The sequence below is a fragment of the Myotis nattereri genome, assembly GCF_964212035.1.
Source record: "Myotis nattereri genome assembly, chromosome: X".
NCBI lineage: Eukaryota > Metazoa > Chordata > Mammalia > Chiroptera > Vespertilionidae > Myotis > Myotis nattereri.
Window position 1 is genome coordinate 1087651 of NC_138078.1, and position 21458 is coordinate 1109108.

The 21458-nt window shown below is 51.3% G+C and overlaps 1 protein-coding gene across 1 annotated transcript in view; it reads right to left on the minus strand.

The window, feature by feature from the left end:
• Positions 1-16545, minus strand: part of LOC308511185 (matrix-remodeling-associated protein 5-like) — a gene marked incomplete at both ends in the record, with an annotated part of 30662 nt that extends 14117 nt beyond the window's left edge. Inside the window, 4 exons of the mRNA XM_081081205.1 lie at positions 2307-2697; positions 5114-5243; positions 10339-10560; positions 16499-16545. Coding sequence (XP_080937331.1) covers positions 2307-2697; positions 5114-5243; positions 10339-10560; positions 16499-16545 — 790 coding nt within the window. The remainder of the gene's footprint in view (positions 1-2306; positions 2698-5113; positions 5244-10338; positions 10561-16498) is intronic.
• Positions 16546-21458: the final 4913 nt, after the last annotated feature.

Here is a 21458-nt window from a genome sequence, read left to right on the forward strand (position 1 = left end):
CGTTCCGAAACCGAGTTCGTTAAGGAGCTCATTAATTCAAATTACTCTATCAACTCACTGCAAAAAATCAGCAGAGAAACAGCTGGTATCTCAAAAAACTCGTTCGTCGGGACACTCGTAAGTCAAGGTCCCACCATATACGAAACAAGTCTACAAGACGCGTGCGGATGGGAGAGCTGGAAGGGGTCGACCTCAGCGAACGTCCCTCCATCAGATTGAGGACGTTTTTAGCGAAAGCCGGCTTAGGAGTTACCCTAAGTAAGTTACTCACAATGTACCTACCTATATAGTTTAAGTTTAAAAAATTGGGCTCCCAGAAGAAATTTCAGTCGTCGCCCTGTTGATATTTGGCTCCGTTGACTAATGAGTTTGCCGACCACTGGTCAATATAATAAAAGCCCAGCGACCATAGCAGTGTAATGACCAGAATGACAGCTGGACCAGCCACTGTGAGGTGCATTGATCATCACTCGGTCCCTACCTTCCGGCCCACAGGCTCTGATCGCTGGACGGTGAAAGGGGAACCGGGGTAGGTGGCGGCAGGGTGGGACTGGGGACTTGGCGAGCGGGCGGAAGGTGGCCCTGATTGCAGGCTAGGCCTAGGGACTCTACCAGCACACGATTTCGTGCACTGGGACTCTAGTTTTAATATATTTTTACTGTTGATTTCAGAGAGGAAGGGAGAGGGAGAGAGAGATAGCAACATCTGTGATGAGAGAGACTCATGGATCGGCCGCCTCCTGCACGCCCCCTACTGGGGATCGAGCCCACAAGCCAGGCATGTGCCCTGATGGGGAATCAAACCTTAATCTCTAATGATTTCTAGAGAAAGTGGAAGGGAGGGCTTGCTCCCCAGAAGGGGGCATGCAGGAGGCAGATAATCCATGATTCTGTCTCATCATGGATATTTCCATCTCTCTCTCTCTCCCTTCCTCTCTGAAATCAATAATAAGATATTTTAAAAAAATAAAGAAATAAAAATATATCCTTGGGTGAGGATTAACAATAAATAAAGAAAAAGAAAGGACGAATGAAAGAAAGAAAAAATACCCTCGAATGAGGATTAATAATAAAGAAGTAAAGAAATAAAAATATATCCTCGAGGGAGTATTAACAATCTATAATAATGAAAGTGTAACAGGCTAATTAGACCAGACATCCTTCTGGACAAAGAAAGGGCTTGGAGGGAAGCCCAGGTCCCGGGTGCCAGAGGGAAGCTGGTGCCGGCAGCTGGAGAAGGAAGGCCTACTCCGGCACAAATTTTGTACATCGGGCCTCTAGGAAGTAAATCCCATATAATAAAAGCCTAATATACTAAGTGTCTGGTCCACCAGTCAGCCGTTCAAGCAATCAAAGCATCATATGCTAATGATATGCTAAGGCCACTCAACCGCTCACTATGACGTGCACTGACCACCAGGGGGCAGATGCTCAAACCAATAGGTGAGCTTGCTGCTGGGTTCCGGCCAATTGGGACTGAGCGAGACGGGCCGGAAACGCCCTGGAGCCCTCCCGCGGTCCCTCCCCGGCTGGCCAACCTCCCGCGTCCCTCCCCGGCCCCGATCGTGCACCCGTGGGGTCCCTCGGCCTGCCCTGCGCCCTCTCGCAATCCAGGACCCCTCGGGGGATGTCGGAGAGCCAGTTTCGGCCTGATCCCGCAGGCCAGGCCGAGGGAGCCTACTGGTGCACGACTTTGTGCACCGGGCCTCTAGTAAAGAAATAAAGAAATGAAGAAAGAAGAAAGAAAAAGAAAGAGAGAAAGAGAGAGAGAGAGAGAGAGAGAGAGAGAGAGAGAGAGAGAGAAAGAGAGAGAGAGAGAGAGAAAGAGAGAAAGAGAGAGAGAAATAATGCATTGCAGGTGCACGAATTCATGCACTGGGTCTCTAGTAAAGAAATGAAGAAAGGAAGGAAGGATGGAAGGAAGGAAGGATGGAAGGAAGGAAGGGAGGGAGGAAGAGAGAGAAAGAGAGAGAAAGAAAGAAATAATGCATTGCAGGTGCACGAATTTGTGCACTGGGTCTCTAGTAAAGAAATGAAGAAAGAAGGAAGGAAGGAAGGAAGGAAGGAAGGAAGGAAGGAAGGAAGGAAGGAAGAAAGAGAAAGAAAGAGAAAGAAATAATGCATTGCAGGTGCACGAATTCGTGCACTGGGTCTCTGTAAAGAAATGAAGGAAGGAAGGAAGGAAGGAAGGAAGGAAGGAAGGAAGGAAGGGAAAAGGTGCATCACACGTAACAGAAGGTCCCCCCCACCCCCCGCCATGTGCCCGGGGTGATGGACAGCCACCTGTGCCCGCCTCCCCGCCTCACCTGGGGCCTGGGCCGCCCAGGCCGGGAGCCAGCGCATCTCGCAGTCGCAGGCCCAGGGGTTGCCCTGCAGGTACAGGTTGTCGAGCAGCGGCAGGGTGCGCAGCAGCCCCTCGGGGAGCGTCCGCAGGCGGTTCTCCGCCAGGTACAGGTGCCGCACGTTGGAGAGCGGGAAGTGGTCCAGGAGGGCGACCGTGGCGAAGGTGCCGGGGTGCAGTTGCCGCAGCAGATTGCCCTCCAGGTGCAGCAGCCGCAGGGACGTCAGGCCCAGGAAGGCCTGCGGGTGCAGGAACTCCAGCTGGTTGTGGTCCAGGTGCAGCCGGACCAGGCTCCGCAGGCCCCGCAGGGTGTGGGCGCCCAGGACGCGCAGCTTGTTGTAGCTGAACTTGAAGACCTGCGGCGACAGGAGACAGACGGGCGGGGAAATCCCGCGTGTTATTGTATTTTATTATTTTATTTTATTATACTTCATTGTATTTTATTGTATCTTATTTTATTATTATTTTATTATTTTATTTTATTTACTAGAGGCCCGGTGCACAAAAATTTGTGCACTCGGGGGGGAGGGGCGTCCTTCAGCCAGGCCTGTGCCCTCTCGCAGTCTGGGACCCCTCGGGAGATAATGACCTGCTGGCTTAGGCCTGCTCCCGGGTGGCAGAGGGCAGGCCCAATATCTAGGTGCAGCCCCTGGTCGGGCTCAGAGCAGGGCTGATTGGGGAGTTGGGGCTCCGTACCCCGTCACCCACAGAGCAGGGCCAATCAGGGGGTTGGGGCACCACCACTGTCACACTCAGCAGAGGGCCGATGGGGAGGTTATGGCTCTACCCTGTCACACACAGAGCAGGGCCCGTGGGGGGGTGGGGGTTGGGGAGCTCCCCCCTATCAGGCACAGAGCAGGGCTGCTCAGGGGGTTGGGGCCCCGCCCCCTGTCACACACAGAGCCGCAGGGCGATCAGGGGGTTTGGGCACTGCCCCCTGTCACGCTGATCCTGGTGCTGGGAGGCATATTACCCTTTTACTATATAGGGTAGAGGCCTGGTGCACGGGTGGGGCCGGCTGGTTTGCCCTGAAGGGTGTCCTGGATCAAGGTGGGGGTCCCCACTGGGGTGCCTTGCCAGCCTGGGTGAGGGGATGATGGCTGTTTGCAGCTGGTCACACACCCTTCAGGGTGGGGGTCCCCACTGGGGTGCCTGGCCAGCCTGGGTGAGGGGCTGAGGGCTGTTTTCAGGCTGGGACTGAAGTTCCCAACCGCTCCTTTTTATCTTTTTTATTCTGGGCCAGCTTTAGCTTGAGGCTTGGCTCCAGCTCTTAGGCCTCCGCGGCTGAAAGTAGGTTTCTGGCCTTTGCTTACAATGTTGCGAATCTGCTGGCTGAAGTCAGGTGGTATTTGTTACAATGTTTCTTAAACTGCCGGCTCAGAGGCCTGCAGCCACAGGCGGGGAACGTTGGTTTCCTCCGTCACTGAGGCAACCAAGCCTCATGTTAGTTTCAAGCTGCCTGGCTGCCAGCCACCATCTTGGCTGACAGTTAATTTGCATATCTCGCTGATTAGCCAATGAAAAGGGTAGCGGTCGTACGCCAATTACCATGTTTCTCTTTTATTAGTGTAGATTTTCTGTTATTTATTCTATTTTATTTTATTTTATTATTTTATTTTATTTTATTATTTTATTTTATTTTATTTTATTTATTCTATTTTATTTATTCTATTCTATCTTATTATTTTTTTATTATTTTATTTATTTTATTTAATTTTATTCTATTTTATTCTATTATTTTATTTTATTATATTTCCATTGTATTTTATTGTATCTTATTTTTCTATTTTTTTTAATATATTTTATTGATTTTTTACAGAGAGGAAGGGAGAGAGATAGAGAGTTAGAAACATCGATGAGAGAGGAACATCGATCAGCTGCCTCCTGCACATCTCCTACTGGGGATGTGCCCACAACCAAGGTCCATGCCCTTGACCGGAATCGAACCCAGGACCCTTGAGTCCGCAGGCCGACGCTCTATCCACTGAGCCAGTTAGGGCTCGTATTGTTATTATTATTTTTAACAATTTCCTAGCGATTTCTTCCTCAGTACTTCTACTCTTCTTTCATTCTTTTATTTTTGTCTTTCATGGATGCCACGTTGTCAATCACTAGATAGAAAGACAGATTGATAGATAGATAGATAGATAGATAGATAGATCATAGATATAGATAGATGATAGATAGACAGATAGATAGATAGATGATAGATAGATATAGATAGATGATAGATAGACAGACAGATAGATAGATAAAATAAAATAATAAAATAAGAATAATAAAATAAAATAAAGAAAAATATAAAATAAAATAATAAAATATATAATAAAATATAAAATAAAATAATAAAAGAAATAAAAGAAAAGAAAAATATAAAATAAAATAATAAAATAAAATAATAAAATGAAATAAAATAAAATACAGCCCTTGCTGGTTTGGCTCGGTGAATAGAGCGCTGGCCTGCAGACCCGTAAAACAAAATAACAAAATAAATAAAAAGAAAAATATAAAATGAGTAAAATAAAATATGAAATAGAATATAACAAAAAAATAAAATAATAAAATGAAATAAAACAAAATACAGCCCTTGCTGGTTCGGCTCGGTGAACAGAGCGCTGGCCTGCAGACCCGTTACAAATAAAATAATAAAACGGATCATTAAAATAAATAATAAAATAAAATTAACAGTAAAATTAAAATAATTAAATAAGTAAAATAAAATAAATAAATAAGTAAGTAAAATAAAATAAATACATAAAATGCGGGCATCACCTGGAGGGCGCGGAGGTCCCTGAGCGCGCCGTCGGGGATGCTGGGGATGTTGTTGCCGTGGACCATGAGCAGCTCCAGCTTCGTCAGCCCCGCAAACGAGGTCTCCGCCAGGGCCTGGATGCTGTTAAACCTGAAACCCGGGCACGCGGAGAGGGGGACAGACACCGTGAGCGGACGGACACCGAAGGGCCGCAGAGATCAGACTCCGATTCCGTGAGCCGAGCCAAATTAGGCTTTTATTGGTTGTTGTTCTTGCCGTTCATGCTCACGCAGAATTCAAATCTCGCGTGAGTTTTGGGACACCCTGTAGCCAGATAGACGCTAGAGGCCTGGTGCACGAAATTCGTGCAGGGGTAGGGTCCCCAGGCCCGGCCGGAGATCAGGGCCGATTCGGGCCTTCCTTCACTCCGCACTGCCCCCTGGTGGTCAGCGCATGTCCTAGCGAGCGGCCGAACTCCCAAGGGGACAATTTGCATATCGGCCTTTTATCCTATAGGATCTCCAATAGGCAGAATCACAGAGAAGCTTCTTATCTCCTCCAAGCCACACTTGCTGCGCCCGGGTACGTGCCCAATTGCCAGAGACGTTCCGCTGGTTGTTTTCATAATTCTTTTTTTTAAAGAAAAATGTATTTTCTTGATTTTTTTACAGAGAGGAAGGGAGAGGGATAGAGAGTCAGAAACATCGATGATGAGAGAGAAACATCAATCAGCTGCCTCCTGCACGCCCCCCACTGGGGATGTGCCCGCAACCCAGGTACATGCCCTTGACCGGGAATCGAACCCGGGACCCTTCGGTCCTCAGGCCGACGCTCTATCCCCTGAGCCACACCGGTCAGGGCTGTTTTTATTAATCTTTCATCGTTTCTGAATCGACTTAAGTCATATGATGGCCCTGGAGGGTGTGGCCCAATGGTTAGAGAACCACCAATGCACCAAAGCGTCTGGAGTTGGACTCCCAGTCCAGGGTATATACCCGGGTTGCAGGTTCGATCCCTGGTCCCGGGCATGTTCAAGAGGCAACCAATCCGTGTGTCTCTCTCTCCCTTCGATGTTTCTCGCTCTCTCTCCGCCTCCCTCCCTTCCACTCTCTCTAAAAATCCATGGGGAAAATAGGTTAGGATGAGGGTTAACCATCTTATATAATAAAAGCCCAGTGACTATAACGGCATAACGACCAGAATGACCGCTCGACCAGTTGCTATGAGGTCAAGGTCCTTCATAATCACCTCTTGGTCCCTCCCTTGCAGCCCGCAGGCTCCAATCACAGGATGGCGAATAGGGAACCACGGGGATCCGGGTGGGTGGTGGCAGGGCGGGACTGGCGACTGGCGACTGGGCGGAAGATGGCTCTCACTGCAGGCTAGGCCTGGGGACCCTACCCGTGCACAACTTCGTGTGCTGGGCCTCGAGTAATAATAATCCTATAGAACAAAAGGGTAATGTGCAAATTGACCCTCACAGCAGAACGACTGGGAATGACCGGACGCTATGACACACACTGACCACCAGGGGGCAGATGCTCAAAGCAGAGACATGCACAATTACGCACAATTACGCACATAGGTCCGCGCTCCATCCTTTAAACCAACCAGGAAGGGCAATAAAATCTCTGTAAAAAGAAGAAACAGAAGCACCTAAACTCTAGAAAGGGCGATACTTAAAGGAACACACGTGCCCAGTTACGCACAATTACGCACAATTACGCACATAGGTCCGCGCTCCATCCTTAGTGAAACCAACCAGGAAGGGCATTAAATTATATGTAAAAAGAAGAAACAGAAGCACCTAATTTTAGAAAGGGCGATACTTAAAGGAACACACACACACACACACACACATGTCCAGTTACACACAGTTATGCACAATTACGCACAATTACGCACGGTTACGCACATAGGTCCGCACTCCATCCTTTAAACCAACCAGGAAGGGCAATAAAATCTATGTAAAAAGAAGAAACAGAAGCACCTAAACTCTAGAAAGGGCGATACTTAAAGGAACACACGTGCCCAGTTACGCACAATTACGCACGATTACGCACATAGGTCCGCGCTCCATCCTTTAAACCAACCAGGAAGGGCAATAAAATCTATGTAAAAAGAAGAAACAGAAGCACCTAAACTCTAGAAAGGGCGATACTTAAAGGAACACACGTGCCCAGTTACGCACAATTACGCACGATTACGCACATAGTTCCGCGCTCCATCCTTAGTTAAACCAACCAGGAAGGGCATTAAAAAATATGCAAAAAAGAAGAAAACAGAAGCACCTAATTTTAGAAAGAGCGATACTTAAAGGAACACACACACACACACACACATGTCCAGTTACACACAGTTACGCACAATTACGCACGATTACGCACGGTTACGCACATAGGTCCGCGCTCCATCCTTTAAACCAACCAGGAAGGGCAATAAAATCTATGTAAAAAGAAGAAACAGAAGCACCTAAACTCTAGAAAGGGCGATACTTAAAGGAACACACGTGCCCAGTTACGCACAATTACGCACAATTACGCACATAGTTCCGCGCTCCATCCTTAGTTAAACCAACCAGGAAGGGCATTAAAAAATATGTAAAAAAGAAGAAAACAGAAGCACCTAATTTTAGAAAGAGCGATACTTAAAGGAACACACACACACACACATGTCCAGTTACGCACAGTTATGCACAATTACGCACAATTACGCACGGTTACGCACATAGGTCCGCACTCCATCCTTTAAACCAACCAGGAAGGGCAATAAAATCTATGTAAAAAGAAGAAACAGAAGCACCTAAACTCTAGAAAGGGCGATACTTAAAGGAACACACGTGCCCAGTTACGCACAATTACGCACGATTACGCACATAGGTCCGCGCTCCATCCTTTAAACCAACCAGGAAGGGCAATAAAATCTATGTAAAAAGAAGAAACAGAAGCACCTAAACTCTAGAAAGGGCGATACTTAAAGGAACACACGTGCCCAGTTACGCACAATTACGCACGATTACGCACATAGTTCCGCGCTCCATCCTTAGTTAAACCAACCAGGAAGGGCATTAAAAAATATGCAAAAAAGAAGAAAACAGAAGCACCTAATTTTAGAAAGAGCGATACTTAAAGGAACACACACACACACACACACATGTCCAGTTACACACAGTTACGCACAATTACGCACGATTACGCACGGTTACGCACATAGGTCCGCGCTCCATCCTTTAAACCAACCAGGAAGGGCAATAAAATCTATGTAAAAAGAAGAAACAGAAGCACCTAAACTCTAGAAAGGGCGATACTTAAAGGAACACACGTGCCCAGTTACGCACAATTACGCACAATTACGCACATAGTTCCGCGCTCCATCCTTAGTTAAACCAACCAGGAAGGGCATTAAAAAATATGTAAAAAAGAAGAAAACAGAAGCACCTAATTTTAGAAAGAGCGATACTTAAAGGAACACACACACACACACATGTCCAGTTACGCACAGTTATGCACAATTACGCACAATTACGCACGGTTACGCACATAGGTCCGCACTCCATCCTTTAAACCAACCAGGAAGGGCAATAAAATCTATGTAAAAAGAAGAAACAGAAGCACCTAAACTCTAGAAAGGGCGATACTTAAAGGAACACACGTGCCCAGTTACGCACAATTACGCACAATTACGCACATAGGTCCGCACTCCATCCTTTAAACCAACCAGGAAGGGCAATAAAATCTATGTAAAAAGAAGAAACAGAAGCACCTAAACTCTAGAAAGGGCGATACTTAAAGGAACACACGTGCCCAGTTACGCACAGTTACGCACAATTACGCACATAGGTCCGCGCTCCATCCTTAGTTAAACCAACCAGGAAGGGCATTAAAAAATATGGAAAAAAGAAGAAAACAGAAGCACCTAATTTTAGAAAGGGCGATACTTAAAGGAACACACACACACACGTCCAGTTACACACAGTTATGCACAATTACGCACAATTACGCACGGTTACGCACATAGGTCCGCGCTCCATCCTTTAAACCAACCAGGAAGGGCAATAAAATCTATGTAAAAAGAAGAAACAGAAGCACCTAAACTCCAGAAAGGGCGATACTTAAAGGAACACACGTGCCCAGTTACGCACAATTACGCACGATTACGCACATAGGTCCGCGCTCCATCCTTAGTGAAACCAACCAGGAAGGGCATTAAAAAATATGGAAAAAAGAAGAAAACAGAAGCACCTAATTTTAGAAAGAGCGATACTTAAAGGAACACACACACACACACACACACATGTCCAGTTACGCACAGTTATGCACAATTACACACGATTACGCACATAGGTCCGCGCTCCATCCATTAAACCAACCAGGAAGGGCAATAAATTATATGTAAAAAGAAGAAAATAGAAGCACCTAAACTCTGGAAAGGGCGATACTTAAAGGAACACACGTGCCCAGTTACGCACAATTACGCACAATTACGCACATAGTTCCGCGCTCCATCCTTAGTTAAACCAACCAGGAAGGGCATTAAAAAATATGCAAAAAAGAAGAAAACAGAAGCACCTAATTTTAGAAAGAGCGATACTTAAAGGAACACACACACACACACACGTCCAGTTACGCACAGTTATGCACAGTTACACACGATTACGCACATAGGTCCGCGCTCCATCCATTAAACCAACCAGGAAGGGCAATAAATTATATGTAAAAAGAAGAAAATAGAAGCACCTAAACTCTGGAAAGGGCGATACTTAAAGGAACACACGTGCCCAGTTACGCACAATTACGCACAATTACGCACATAGTTCCGCGCTCCATCCTTAGTTAAACCAACCAGGAAGGGCATTAAAAAATATGTAAAAAAGAAGAAAACAGAAGCATCTAATTTTAGAAAGAGCGATACTTAAAGGAACACACACACACACACGTCCAGTTACGCACAGTTACGCACAGTTACGCACAATTACGCACATAGGTCCGCGCTCCATCCTTAGTTAAACCAACCAGGAAGGGCATTAAAAAATATGTAAAAAAGGAGAAAACAGAAGCACCTAATTCTAGAAAGGGCGATACTTAAAGGAACACATGTGCCCAGTTATGCACAATTACGCACAGTTACGCACAATTTCACACAATTACGCACAATTACGCACATAGGTCCGCGCAACAGCCCCAATATACCCGCAGACCGGGAGCCCCGCGCGCGCGCGCGCGCGCTCCAAGAAGGCGGTACCGACCCCAGGTTGATCCTCTCCACGTGGTTGGCGATGCCCGCGGGCACGGCTGCCAAGGACCGGAACGTGCAGTGGACTTCGGTGGGCACGTAGCAGGAGCAAGGGTGCGGGCAGGCGCGCGCCGCGGGAGGAGGCGCCGCCCACGCCAGGATCAGCACCGCGGACAGCGCTCGCCAGGGCGCGCGGGGGCGTGGCATCTTGTCGGGGTGCGTGGGCCCTGGCGACCTGCGGGGTGGAGAGGGCGGGGGGCGGGGTGAGGGGAGAGACCACAGAACCAGAAGCGCTTTGTTATTGTCAGGTGGCCCTTGGGTACGTTCCACCCGAGTGGTTGGCATGGGGCGTCTTGGTTCCGAGCTGCCCGACCTGCCATGATCGATTTTTTTCAGGACGCGTAAAATATTGAGAGTCAAAAAGCCCTAAACGTAGTTTTCTTTAAAATATATATATATATATATTTATTGACCTCAGAGAGGAAGGGAGAGGGAGATATATTACTAGAAACATCCATGATGAGAGGGAACCATGGATCGGCTGCCTCCCGCACGCCCCCCACCGGGGATCGAGCCTGCAACCCCAGGCATGTACCCTTGACCGGGAATCGAACCCGGGACCCCTCAGTAGTTTTGCTACCTTTTGCCGTTTGTTCTCACCTCTGCTCTAGAATATTGCCTCGATTCCTGACTTTGACGCTGAGATTTGTAAATATCTGTGTGTGGTGAGTGAGTGTATGGGATACACTGGGGGTTGGTGGGGAGGGGAGATGAGAGAGAGAGAGAGGGAGAGAGAGAGAGAGAGAGAGAGAGAGAGAGAGCGAGAGAGAGAGGGAGAGAGAGAATACTTATGCTTCTTTCTTTTAAAATAAGTTGTATTGATTTCAGAGAGGAAGGGAGAGGGAGAGAGAGAGACATCCATGATGAGAGAGAATCATGGATTGGCTGCCTCCTGCACGCCCCCTACTGGGGATCAAGCCTGAAACCCAGGCATGTGCTCTGACCGGGAGTCGAACCCTGACCTCCTGGCTCCTAGGTGGACGCTCAACCTCTGCGCCATGCCAGGCGGGCTGGGCTAAATAGCAGTCTTTATTTATTTATTTATTTTTTTAAAAAAAGCAATTCACATAGAAAGCAAAAAGTGAAATATGGAAGCGCGCGGCCTGGTCCATGCCCTGTGGGCATGCGCTCCTCGCGGATAGCAAAATCTCCACCCGCTCAGCCAGGTGAGAGACCTGCAACATCCCTAGCTTTTTGCATCCTGGCCATGAGCTCCGTTTCCAGTCTCCCAAGCCCTCGCTGGCCTCGCCTTGCAGCCCGAAGAGCTGACGGTGCAAGCAAGTTTGCACAAAACTAGTTCCGACGGCGCCATCTCTGCGCTCTAGGAACCAGAAGCGCCCCCGCTAGGCGCAGCGAGGCGTTTCCTGACTGGCCTGGGATGCAGTTTCATTGAATGGCATTAGGGGACGACTTTGGGTCGCTATCAAGTCATTCATCCGCGAATAGGAGTTCCCTGCACCGTTTGGGGGGCTTGGTGATTCCACTTCCCTTACAGGTCCGGAGCCCTTAGTGACTGACACCCGGGGACTGAGTTCTGAGCTCGCTGAGTAAGGCTGCAATAATGTATCCATAGGTCCGGGTCGCTTAGCAACATTTAGGATACATTGGAGTGTGACTGCAACAATGTATCCATAGGTCCGGGTCGCTTAGCAACATCTAGGATACATTGGAGTGTGGCTGCAACAATGTATCCATAGGTCCGGGTCGCTTAGCAACATCCATGATACATTGGAGTGTGGCTGCAACAATGTATCCATAGATCCGGGTCGCTTAGCAACATTTAGGATACATTGGAGTGTGGCTGCAACAATGTATCCATAGGTCCGGGTCGCTTAGCAACAACTATGCTACATTGGAGTGTGGCTGCAACAATGTATCCATATGTCCGGGTCGCTTAGCAACATCTAGGATACATTGTTGCAGCCCTACTCAGCCAGCGAGCTCAGAACTCTTTGCACTTAGGGAGTTGCATGCGTGTTTGGTTATGAGCTACACCCGCCGCCTGCTGGACTTGCGCCAAGACACAACACGCCCACTCGTTCACACTCGCCAGTCATTGCATTTTGTATCTTATTGTATCTCTGAGGTTGAAATGATTACACAGGGCACCCCCCCGCCCCCCGGCTTTTTTTTTTTTTTTTTTTTTGCCCCGTTTAACTCTCTCGTGGATATCCGGCCTTTGCCTTCTCTGTGTTTGAGCCACAATCTAACCCGATAATTCCCCCCATTTTTTTTCTTTTTCTTTTTTTGGCCATGCCCCACGACGCCTCTCTAAAATCCCGCTGCCGCCCCTCCCCCCGCCCCCGGGATATATAAATCTTACTATTCAACCCTGGCCGGTGTGGCTCAGTGGATAGAGCGTTGGCCTGCGGACTGAGGGGTCCCGGGTTCGATTCCAGCCAAGGGCACATGCCTGGATTGTGGGCTGGATTCCCGGTTGGGGGCGTGCAAGAGGCAGCCGATCCTCTCTCGTCATGGATGTTTCTTTTTTCTATTTTTTTAAAAAATATATTTTATTGATTTTTTACAGAGAGGAAGGGAGAGGGATAGTTAGAAACATCGATGACAGAGAAATGTCGATCAGCTGCCTCCTGCACGCCTCCCCACTGGGGATCGAGCCTGCAACCAAGGTACATGCCCTTGACCAGTATCGAACCCGGGACCCTTCAGTCTGGAGGCCGACGCTCTATCCACTGAGCCACACCGGTTAGGGCTCATCATGGATGTTTCTGTCTCTCGATCCCTCTCCCTTTCTCTCCCAAATCAATTAAAAAAATAAAATAAATAAGAAAAAGAGATGTTTCAGAAACAATCTTATTATTCAAAAAAGCGAACTCCTATTCACGCGGACAACGTGGCATCCAGGAAAGAGAAAAAAAATAAAATAATGAAAAGGACAGTGGAAATACTGAGGGAGAAATCACTCAGACATTGTTAATAATCACCTATAATAATAAAAGCATAATATGCTAATTAGACCGGACGTCCTTCCGGACGACCTTCCGGTTGAAGCCAGGAGTTCGGAAAGGAAGCCGGTGCTGGTATCTGGGGGAAGGAGGGCCTACTCTTGCTCGAATTTCATGCATCCGGCCTCTGGTAATAATATAAAGTGATAGGAAATAAAAATAGCAAATCAAGTTTCCAAACATAGAGGAGAGAACTAAAATGCATATAAATATGTCACAATAAAGATTTGTATACTGTAGGCGAGGCCCCTAGAGCCATAAGAAATGCAAAAAAAATTCACTGTTCGTAACTCCTTCTTGAATTGCCCGGGCCCCACCCCTTAACATTCAAATGTTCCGCCTATGGGGGCATGTGCCCCACTTTGGGGACCAGGGGCCTAGAGCGGGTAGCTCATAACCAAGGATACATGCAACTCCTTAAGTGCAAAGAGCTCTGAGCTCGCTGAGTAGGGCTGCAACAATGTAGCCTAGATGTTGCTAAGCGACCCGGACATATGGATACATTGTTGCAGCCACACTCCAATGTATCATGGATGTTGCTAAGCGACCGGGACCTATGGATACATTGTTGCAATCACACTCCAATGTATCATGGATGTTGCTAAGTGACCCGGACCTATGGATACATTGTTGCAGCCACACTCCAATGTATCCTAGATGTTGCTAAGCGACCCGGACCTATGGATACATTGTTGCAGCCACACTCCAATGTATCCTAGATGTTGCTAAGCGACCCGGACCTATGGATACATTGTTGCAGCCACACTCCAATGTATCCTAGATGTTGCTAAGCGACCCGGACATATGGATACATTGTTGCAGCCACACTCCAATGTATCCTAGATGTTGCTAAGCGACCCGGACATATGGATACATTGTTGCAGCCACACTCCAATGTATCCTAGATGTTGCTAAGCGACACGGACCTATGGATACATTGTTGCAACCACACTCCAATGTATCCTAGATGTTGCTAAGCGACCCGGACATATGGATACATTGTTGCAGCCACACTCCAATGTATCCTAGATGTTGCTAAGCGACCCGAACATATGGATACATTGTTGCAGCCACACTCCAATGTATCCTAGATGTTGCTAAGCGACCCGGACCTATGGATACATTGTTGCAGCCACACTCCAATGTATCCTAGATGTTGCTAAGCGACCCGGACCTATGGATACATTGTTGCAGCCCTACTCAGCGAGCTCAGAACTCAGTCCCCGGGTGTCAGTCACTGAGGGCTCCGGACCTGCAAGGGAAGTGGAATCACTAAGCCGCCAAAATGGTGCAGGGAGCTCCCACTCGCCCTTGAACGACTTGATAGCGCCCCGAAGTCCTCCCTTAATGTCATTCAATGAAACTGCATGTGGACTCGCGCCCCGGGTCCCCAGGCGGCCCTGGCCCAGGCGGGTGTCCCTTTGCCTGCCTCCCTGGTCTTCCCTGGAGACGGAACGCACTCGGCCCAGGGGACCCTGGTCCCCCGATGGGAAGGGACGCCCCCTCACCCCACCTGGAGCCTGCGAGGCTGCAGGGCGCGGCGTGGCAAACCTCAGAACCCTGCGCCCTCCGGGAGCGCGAGGCATTGCGCGCTGCACACGCCGGGGGCGGGCGGGCGAGCGACCTGGAGAGGCGGCCGGGCGGGCGCGCAGCCAAGACCTCGGCCGGCTTCCAGGGCGCCCGCTGGGACGCGCCCCGCCGCCGGCGGCGCGGGAAACACTGGCTTCGCCGGAAGGCGGCTCGGGTTGCCTCGCGGGTCCCCCCGGCGCCGCCCGACACCAGAAAGCCGGGCTCCCTAGTAATGAGTTCTGCAGGGTCCGCGCGGCTCCGGGGGCGCACCCGGGGGCGTGGGTCTCCCCCTTTGCCAAGGGAAGGGAGGAGGAGGAGGAGAGGGGGAGGGGGAGGGGGAAGGGGGAGGGGGAGGGGAAGGAGGGGGAGGAGGGGGGGAGAAGGAACAGGGGGAGGGGGAGGGGGGAGAAGGAACAGGGGGAGGGGGAGGGGGGAGAAGGAACAGGGGGAGGGGGAGGGGGAGGAGGAAGTGGGAGGGGGGAGAAAGAGGGGGAGGAGGAGGGGGAGGGAGAGGTGGGGAGGAATAAAGGGGGAGGGGGAGGAGGAAGAGGAGGAGGAGGGGGGAGGGGGGAGGGGGAAGAGGGAAGAAGGGGGGAGGAGGAGGACGGAGGATAGGGGGAGGGGTTAGGGGGAAGGGGGAGGGGGAGGAGGGTGGAGAAGCGGGAGGAGGGGCAGGAGGAAAGGTTGAGCACCAAGAGCCGGGAAAGAGTTGGGCAGGAACCCCCGCCCCCCAAAACCTGGGGCGCAATCGGTTTCACTAGCGGGTCCCTTGGAAACCAGGGCTGCAGGGGGCGAGGTCTCTAGGGGGAGGGGAGGGAGGAAGGGAGAAGGGTCGCATTTGCAAAGGGGACCTGCTCGCTCAGCCCTTCCCCCGCGGGAACCCTCAGCTGGCCCTTCAGCCCCGGAAAATACTGCCAGGAAACCCCGGCCGGTGTTGCTCAGTGGATAGAGCCTCAGCCTGCGGACCCAAGGGTCCCGGGTTCGATTCCGGTCAAGGGGCATGGACCTCGGTTGCAGGCTGCTCCCGGGACCCAGGGCCCTGGTCGGGGCGCGCGCGGGAGGCCACCCACCGATGTGTCTCTCTCACATCCCTGTTCCCTCCGTCTCTCCCTCTCTCTCTCCAACTCTCTCTAAGAAATCAATGGGAAAATATCCTCGAGGGAGGATTTAAAGAAGAAAAAAAATAGCCCTGGCTGGTGTGGCTCAGTGGCCAGAGCGCCGGCCTGCAGACCGAAGGGTCCCGGGTTCGATTCCCGGTCAAGGGCACGTGCCCGGGTTGCGGGCTCGATGCCCAGTAGGGGGCGTGCAGGAGGCGGCCGGTCCCTGATTCTCATCACTGATCTCTCTCTCTCTCTCTCTCTCTCTCTCTCTCTCTCTCTCTCTCTCTCTCTGAAATCAATAAAAATATATTTTTTTAAAAAAGTAGTGCCAGGAACAATTCAATGGGCCTCTTGGCTTTCAGCCCCTCTCCACACCCCCCCCAGGCTTTCCCTGGGCCGCCCCCCCACTTTTCTGCACCCCTTGTCCCGCCACCTCCCGCCCTGCCCCCACCTCCCCCCGCGGGACCAGGGGGCTCACCTGTCCTTCCAAAGCCACGACCTGCGGGAACGGTGCGCCCTGACCATCCACGGGGCCCCGGAGGGCGCGCGCGCGCGCGCGGGCGCGTCACCGCCGCGGGTCCCCCGGAGCCATGTCCGTCCCGGGGCGGCCTGGGGGGGCGCGTCGCCACCAGTTTCCCTTCCCAACGCGGCACACGGCGCCCTTTTTATTCCCCGAGAAGCCTCCGGAGTCCACGCCTCGGCCCACCCCCACCCTGCCCCACCCCACCCCGGGGAGACGGTCTGGGCGCGCGCGGGCCGCACGCCGCCGAGCGCCCCCCTGGCCTGGCCGTGCGCGCGCGGCCGTGCGCTCAGCCCTCCCCTCGCCTCTTCATCGCGCCTGGGGCCCCCCCTCCCCCGGGTGGGCGCACGCGTGTGTCCCCGACTCCGACGGGCAGGAGCGCGGGCGCCCAGGGCGCACGGCTTGGCGAAGGGGTGGTGGCCCTTTGGAGAGACCCCCGTCCTGCGCCCCGGAGGCGCGCGTCTTTGCGGACAAGTTTCTTTTCTCTTTGGGGGGAGAGGGAGCTGGCCCCGGGCGGCGCCTGGGATCCCGGGTGGCGCGCGCGCGCTGGCGGGAGGGCGCCCACGGACTGCGCGCCCCGCCGGCCTGCGCCCCCGCCCCCACCGCGTCGCCAGCCCGAGCTGCAGGCCCCGGCGCAACCTGAGTCCCGTGGCCACGCCCTCCCCGCCTCTCCGGCGGCTCCTGGCTGCCGGCGGGAGCCCCGGTGCCAGGGTTGCTCCCGCCAAAAAGGTGGGGTTTGAGCTCCCGGGTTTGGAGAGCCTGCGGCGGGGGAGGGCCGGGGGCGGCTCGGGGAGCTTTGGGGAAGCTGGTGGGAGTGGAAACGGACAGCCAAGGGGTCCGGGCCGCCTGACGCGACTTGAGCCAATTCAGCAGCGACAGGGTGGAATCCTATTTTATTTATTTTATTTTATTTTATTTTATTTTATTTTATTTTATTTTATTTTATTTTATTTTATTTTTTATTTTATTATTTTATTTTATATTTTATTATTTTATTTTAAATTATTATTTTATTTTATTTTTTATTATTGTATTTTTATTTTATTTTATTTTTATTTTATTTTATTTTATTTTTTATTTATTTTATTATTTTATTTTATTTTATTTTATTTTATTTTATTTTATTTTATTTTCTATTTATTTTATTATTTTATTTATTTTATTTTTTTATTTTATTTTATTTTTATTTTATTTTTTATTTATTTTATTATTTTATTTATTTTATTTTTTATTTATTTTATTATTTTATTTTATTTTATTTCACTTTATTTTATTATTTTATTTTGTTTCACTTTATTTTATTTTACTTATTTTATTTTATTTTACTTATTTTATTTTATTTATTTATGTATTTTATTTCATTTCATTTCATTTGTTATTTATTTTATTTCATTTCATTTTATTTCATTTCATTTTATTTGTTCATCCTCACCCCAGGATATTTTTCCATTGATTTTTAGAGAGAGTGGAAGGGAGGGAGGAGAGACAGAGAGAAACATCGCTGGGTGGCCTCCCCCACGCACCCCAAACCAGCGCCCTGAGAACTCGCAGCCGAGGTCCATGCCCTTGCCCAGAATCGAACCCGGGACCCTTCAGTCTGCGGACTGACGCTGTGCCCGCTGAGCCACACTGGCCAGGGCTCCGTTGATGTTTTCGGGAGAGAGAGAGGGAGAGACGGAGGGAAACATCCATGTGAGAGAAGCAACATCGATGGGCTGCCTCCTGCAGGCGCCCCAACCAGGGCCCAGGCCGGGGAAGAGCCTGCCACCGACTGCAATCGAACCCGGGACCCTTCAGCCCGCAGGCCGACGCTCTATCCACTGAGCCACACCGGCCAGGGCCTCCCGTGAATCTTGACAAGAAGTTGGAGCCCAGCCAGTGTGGCTCAGTGGTTAGCGTCGACCAAGGAACCAGGAGGTCAGGGTTCGATTCCCGGTCAAGGGCACATGCCCGGGTTGTGGGCTCCATCCCCAGACTTTGTCTGGATGGATGTCCGGACGGTCGTTTGGCTGTCCGGTCTAATTAGCATATGACGCCTTTATTATGTAGACGATGGGCAGCAGAACATTGGAAAAACGAAGCGATGAAATTTTTACAAAAACGTTGCTTACGTCCTATCGAGGTTGACATGCTTGCCTGGCACCGTCCCCCCAGGGAGATGGTGTTGGGGAGCAGGGCCTCCGGGAGGTGGTGGGGGTTCGGTGACGTCAGGAGAGCGGGGCCCTAGCCTGGCTGGTGTGGCGCAATGGTTAGAGCCCCGGCCCAGGGTCCCCGCCCCCTCACCCAAGGGCTTCTGGGAAGAATTAACTTTGAGAAGCAAAGTTCCACCGCGTTTGTGGCTTTTGCAGTTTTTTGCCAGTTCTGCCCCCAAAGCAGGGTCTCTGGGGTTCCAGGGCCTTGTTTCTCTGCATACGTTGGTTTCCTTTTTAATCCTCTATAATGAAAGCCTGCTATACTAAGGGTCTGGTCGGCCGTTCGACCAATCAGAGCATGATATGCTAATGATATGCTAAGGCCGCCCAACCGCTTGCTATGAGGTGCACTGACCACCAGGGGACAGACAGTCGACCGGTCGACCAGTCGCTATGACCTGCACATCACCCAAGGGTTCCCGGATGCAAGAGGGCACAGGCTGGGCTGAGGGATCCCCACCGTGTGCACGAATTTCGTGCACCGGGCCTCTAGTTTTTAATACATTTTCATTGATTTCAGAGAAGAAGGGAGAGGGGGAGAGAGAGACATCCATGATGAGAGAGAATCACGGATCGGCTGCCTCCTGCACGCCCCCCACTGGGGATGGAGCCCACAACCCGGGCCTGTGCCCTTGACCCGGAATCGAACCCTGACCTCCTGGTTCCTGGGTGGATGCCCAACCACTGAGCCACACTGGCCGGGCGTGATTTGGTTCTCAATCTCTTATTCATATTGGACACAGGGCTGCCCCTCCATGTCCCAGGATGACTGGAAAGAGAGAGAGAAATAAAAGTCAAACAGGAAATGTCTCCTTCGGTCGCTGGAAACTCCCGGGGAGCAGCCTGGGATGGGTGGGGGGGTGTTGGGGGGGGGCGGGGGTTGTCTCTCTGTTGGAGCAGAAGCCAACATTGAGGAATGTTCTCTGAGCAACTTGTCCCCCGGCGTGTCCAGGGTCTGGGTTCTCGGGGAATTGCAGGCTCTGGGAATGAGGGGGTGTCCATGTGTTGGTTTGTGGGTACATACCAGGGTGGGAGGAGGACTCCCCGCTCCTTCGATGAGCATCCTAAAACGGTTCCAGATTGTGTCATCAGCATCTTTTAGAAAGAAAAGAATAAGAAGACAAGACAGCCCGGCTGGTGTGGCTCAGTGGTCAGAGCGTCGACCTAGGAACCAGGAGGTCCCGGGTTCGATTCCCCGTCAAGCGTACAGGCCCGGGTTGCAGGCTCCATCCCCAGTAGGGGGCGTGCGGGAGGCGGCCGATCCATGATTCTCTCTCATCATGGATGTTTCTCTCTCCTTTTCCCTTCTTCTCTGAAATCAATAAAAATAGATTTAAAAAAATTAAAAATCTATACTAATAAAAGGGTAATATGCTCATTAGACTGGACATCTTCTGAATGTCCTTCGGGACAAAGCCACAGTGGCGGGGGGTGAGGCAGAGGTGGTTAGGGGCGATCAGGCCGGCAGGGGAGGGCAGTTAGGGGTGATCAGGCCGGGAGGGGGGAGCAGTTAGGGGGCAATCAGGCCGGCAGGGGAGGGCAGTTTGGGGCGAACAGGCCGGCAGGGGAGGGCAGTTAGGGGCGATCAGGCCGGCAGGGGAGGGCAGTTAGGGGCGATCAGGCCGGCAGGGGGGAGCAGTTAGGGGCGATCAGGCCGGCAGGGGAGGGCAGTTAGGGGCGATCAGGCCGGCAGGGGGGAGCAGTTAGGGGTGATCAGGCCGGCAGGGGAGGGCAGTTAGGGGGCGATCAGGCCGGCAGGGGAGGGAAGTTAGGGGCGATCAGGCCGGCAGGGGGGAGCAGTTAGGAGCGATCAGGCTGGCAGGGGAGAGCATTCAGGGGGCAAGCAGGCCGGCAGGGGAGGGTAGTTAGGGGCGATCAGGCCTGCAGGGGAGGGCAGTTAGGGGGCGATCAGACCAGCATAGGGTTAGCAGTTAGGGGCGATCAGGCCGGCAGGGGGGAGAATTTAGGGGGCGATCAGGCCAGCAGGTGGGAGGACAGTTAGGGGCGATCAGGCCGGCAGGGGATCAGTTAGGCACCAACAGTCCCAAACTGGACAGGGTGCCGGCTGCTGTGAGGGACCCCCACCCCCATGCACAGGCCGCTAGTATATAAAGAAACGTGCTTATGAAGGCACTGGCCGCAGATCGGGTTTGGCACTCGGGCTGAAAGTGCAACATGACCTCATCCATGGAACGCAGGCTTCGGCGTGTCCCGGGGAGAAGAAGATGAAAAAGGGGGGTGAGGGGGGGTGGGTAAGTGCCCTTGAATTAGAAGCTTAGAGTCTGAGAGTCTCGTTCTGAAATGGAACCACCCGTGGCCTCCCCCTCGTGCCCTGGGCAGGTCCCTCCGAGCAGATGGCATTGGGTATGAGTCAGCTATTCTGTCTCCTTAAGGGACACCCCCTTCTCCTCTCCCCAACCCGCCCCCCCACCCCCCACCCCCGGGGCCCTGTTAGGTAAGCGATTCTACATGTCAGGGCTGTGAAGTCAGGTAAACCCACAAACGTGTTCGTACATCAGCTTACACCCCCAAGCCCCCCCCAAATAATACATGTTTCCTTGTTCAAGGTTGAAGGAAAGCAGATAGGAGTGACCGCCTTCTGCATATGGAAATGGTGGGCGGAGCCAGTGGTCTGAGGGGATACATTGTTGCAAGTGAAGATGCTGTTGCAGCCCAGGTGGGCGGGGCTCAGGGGTTGAGCGTCGACATGGGAACCAGGGGGTCAC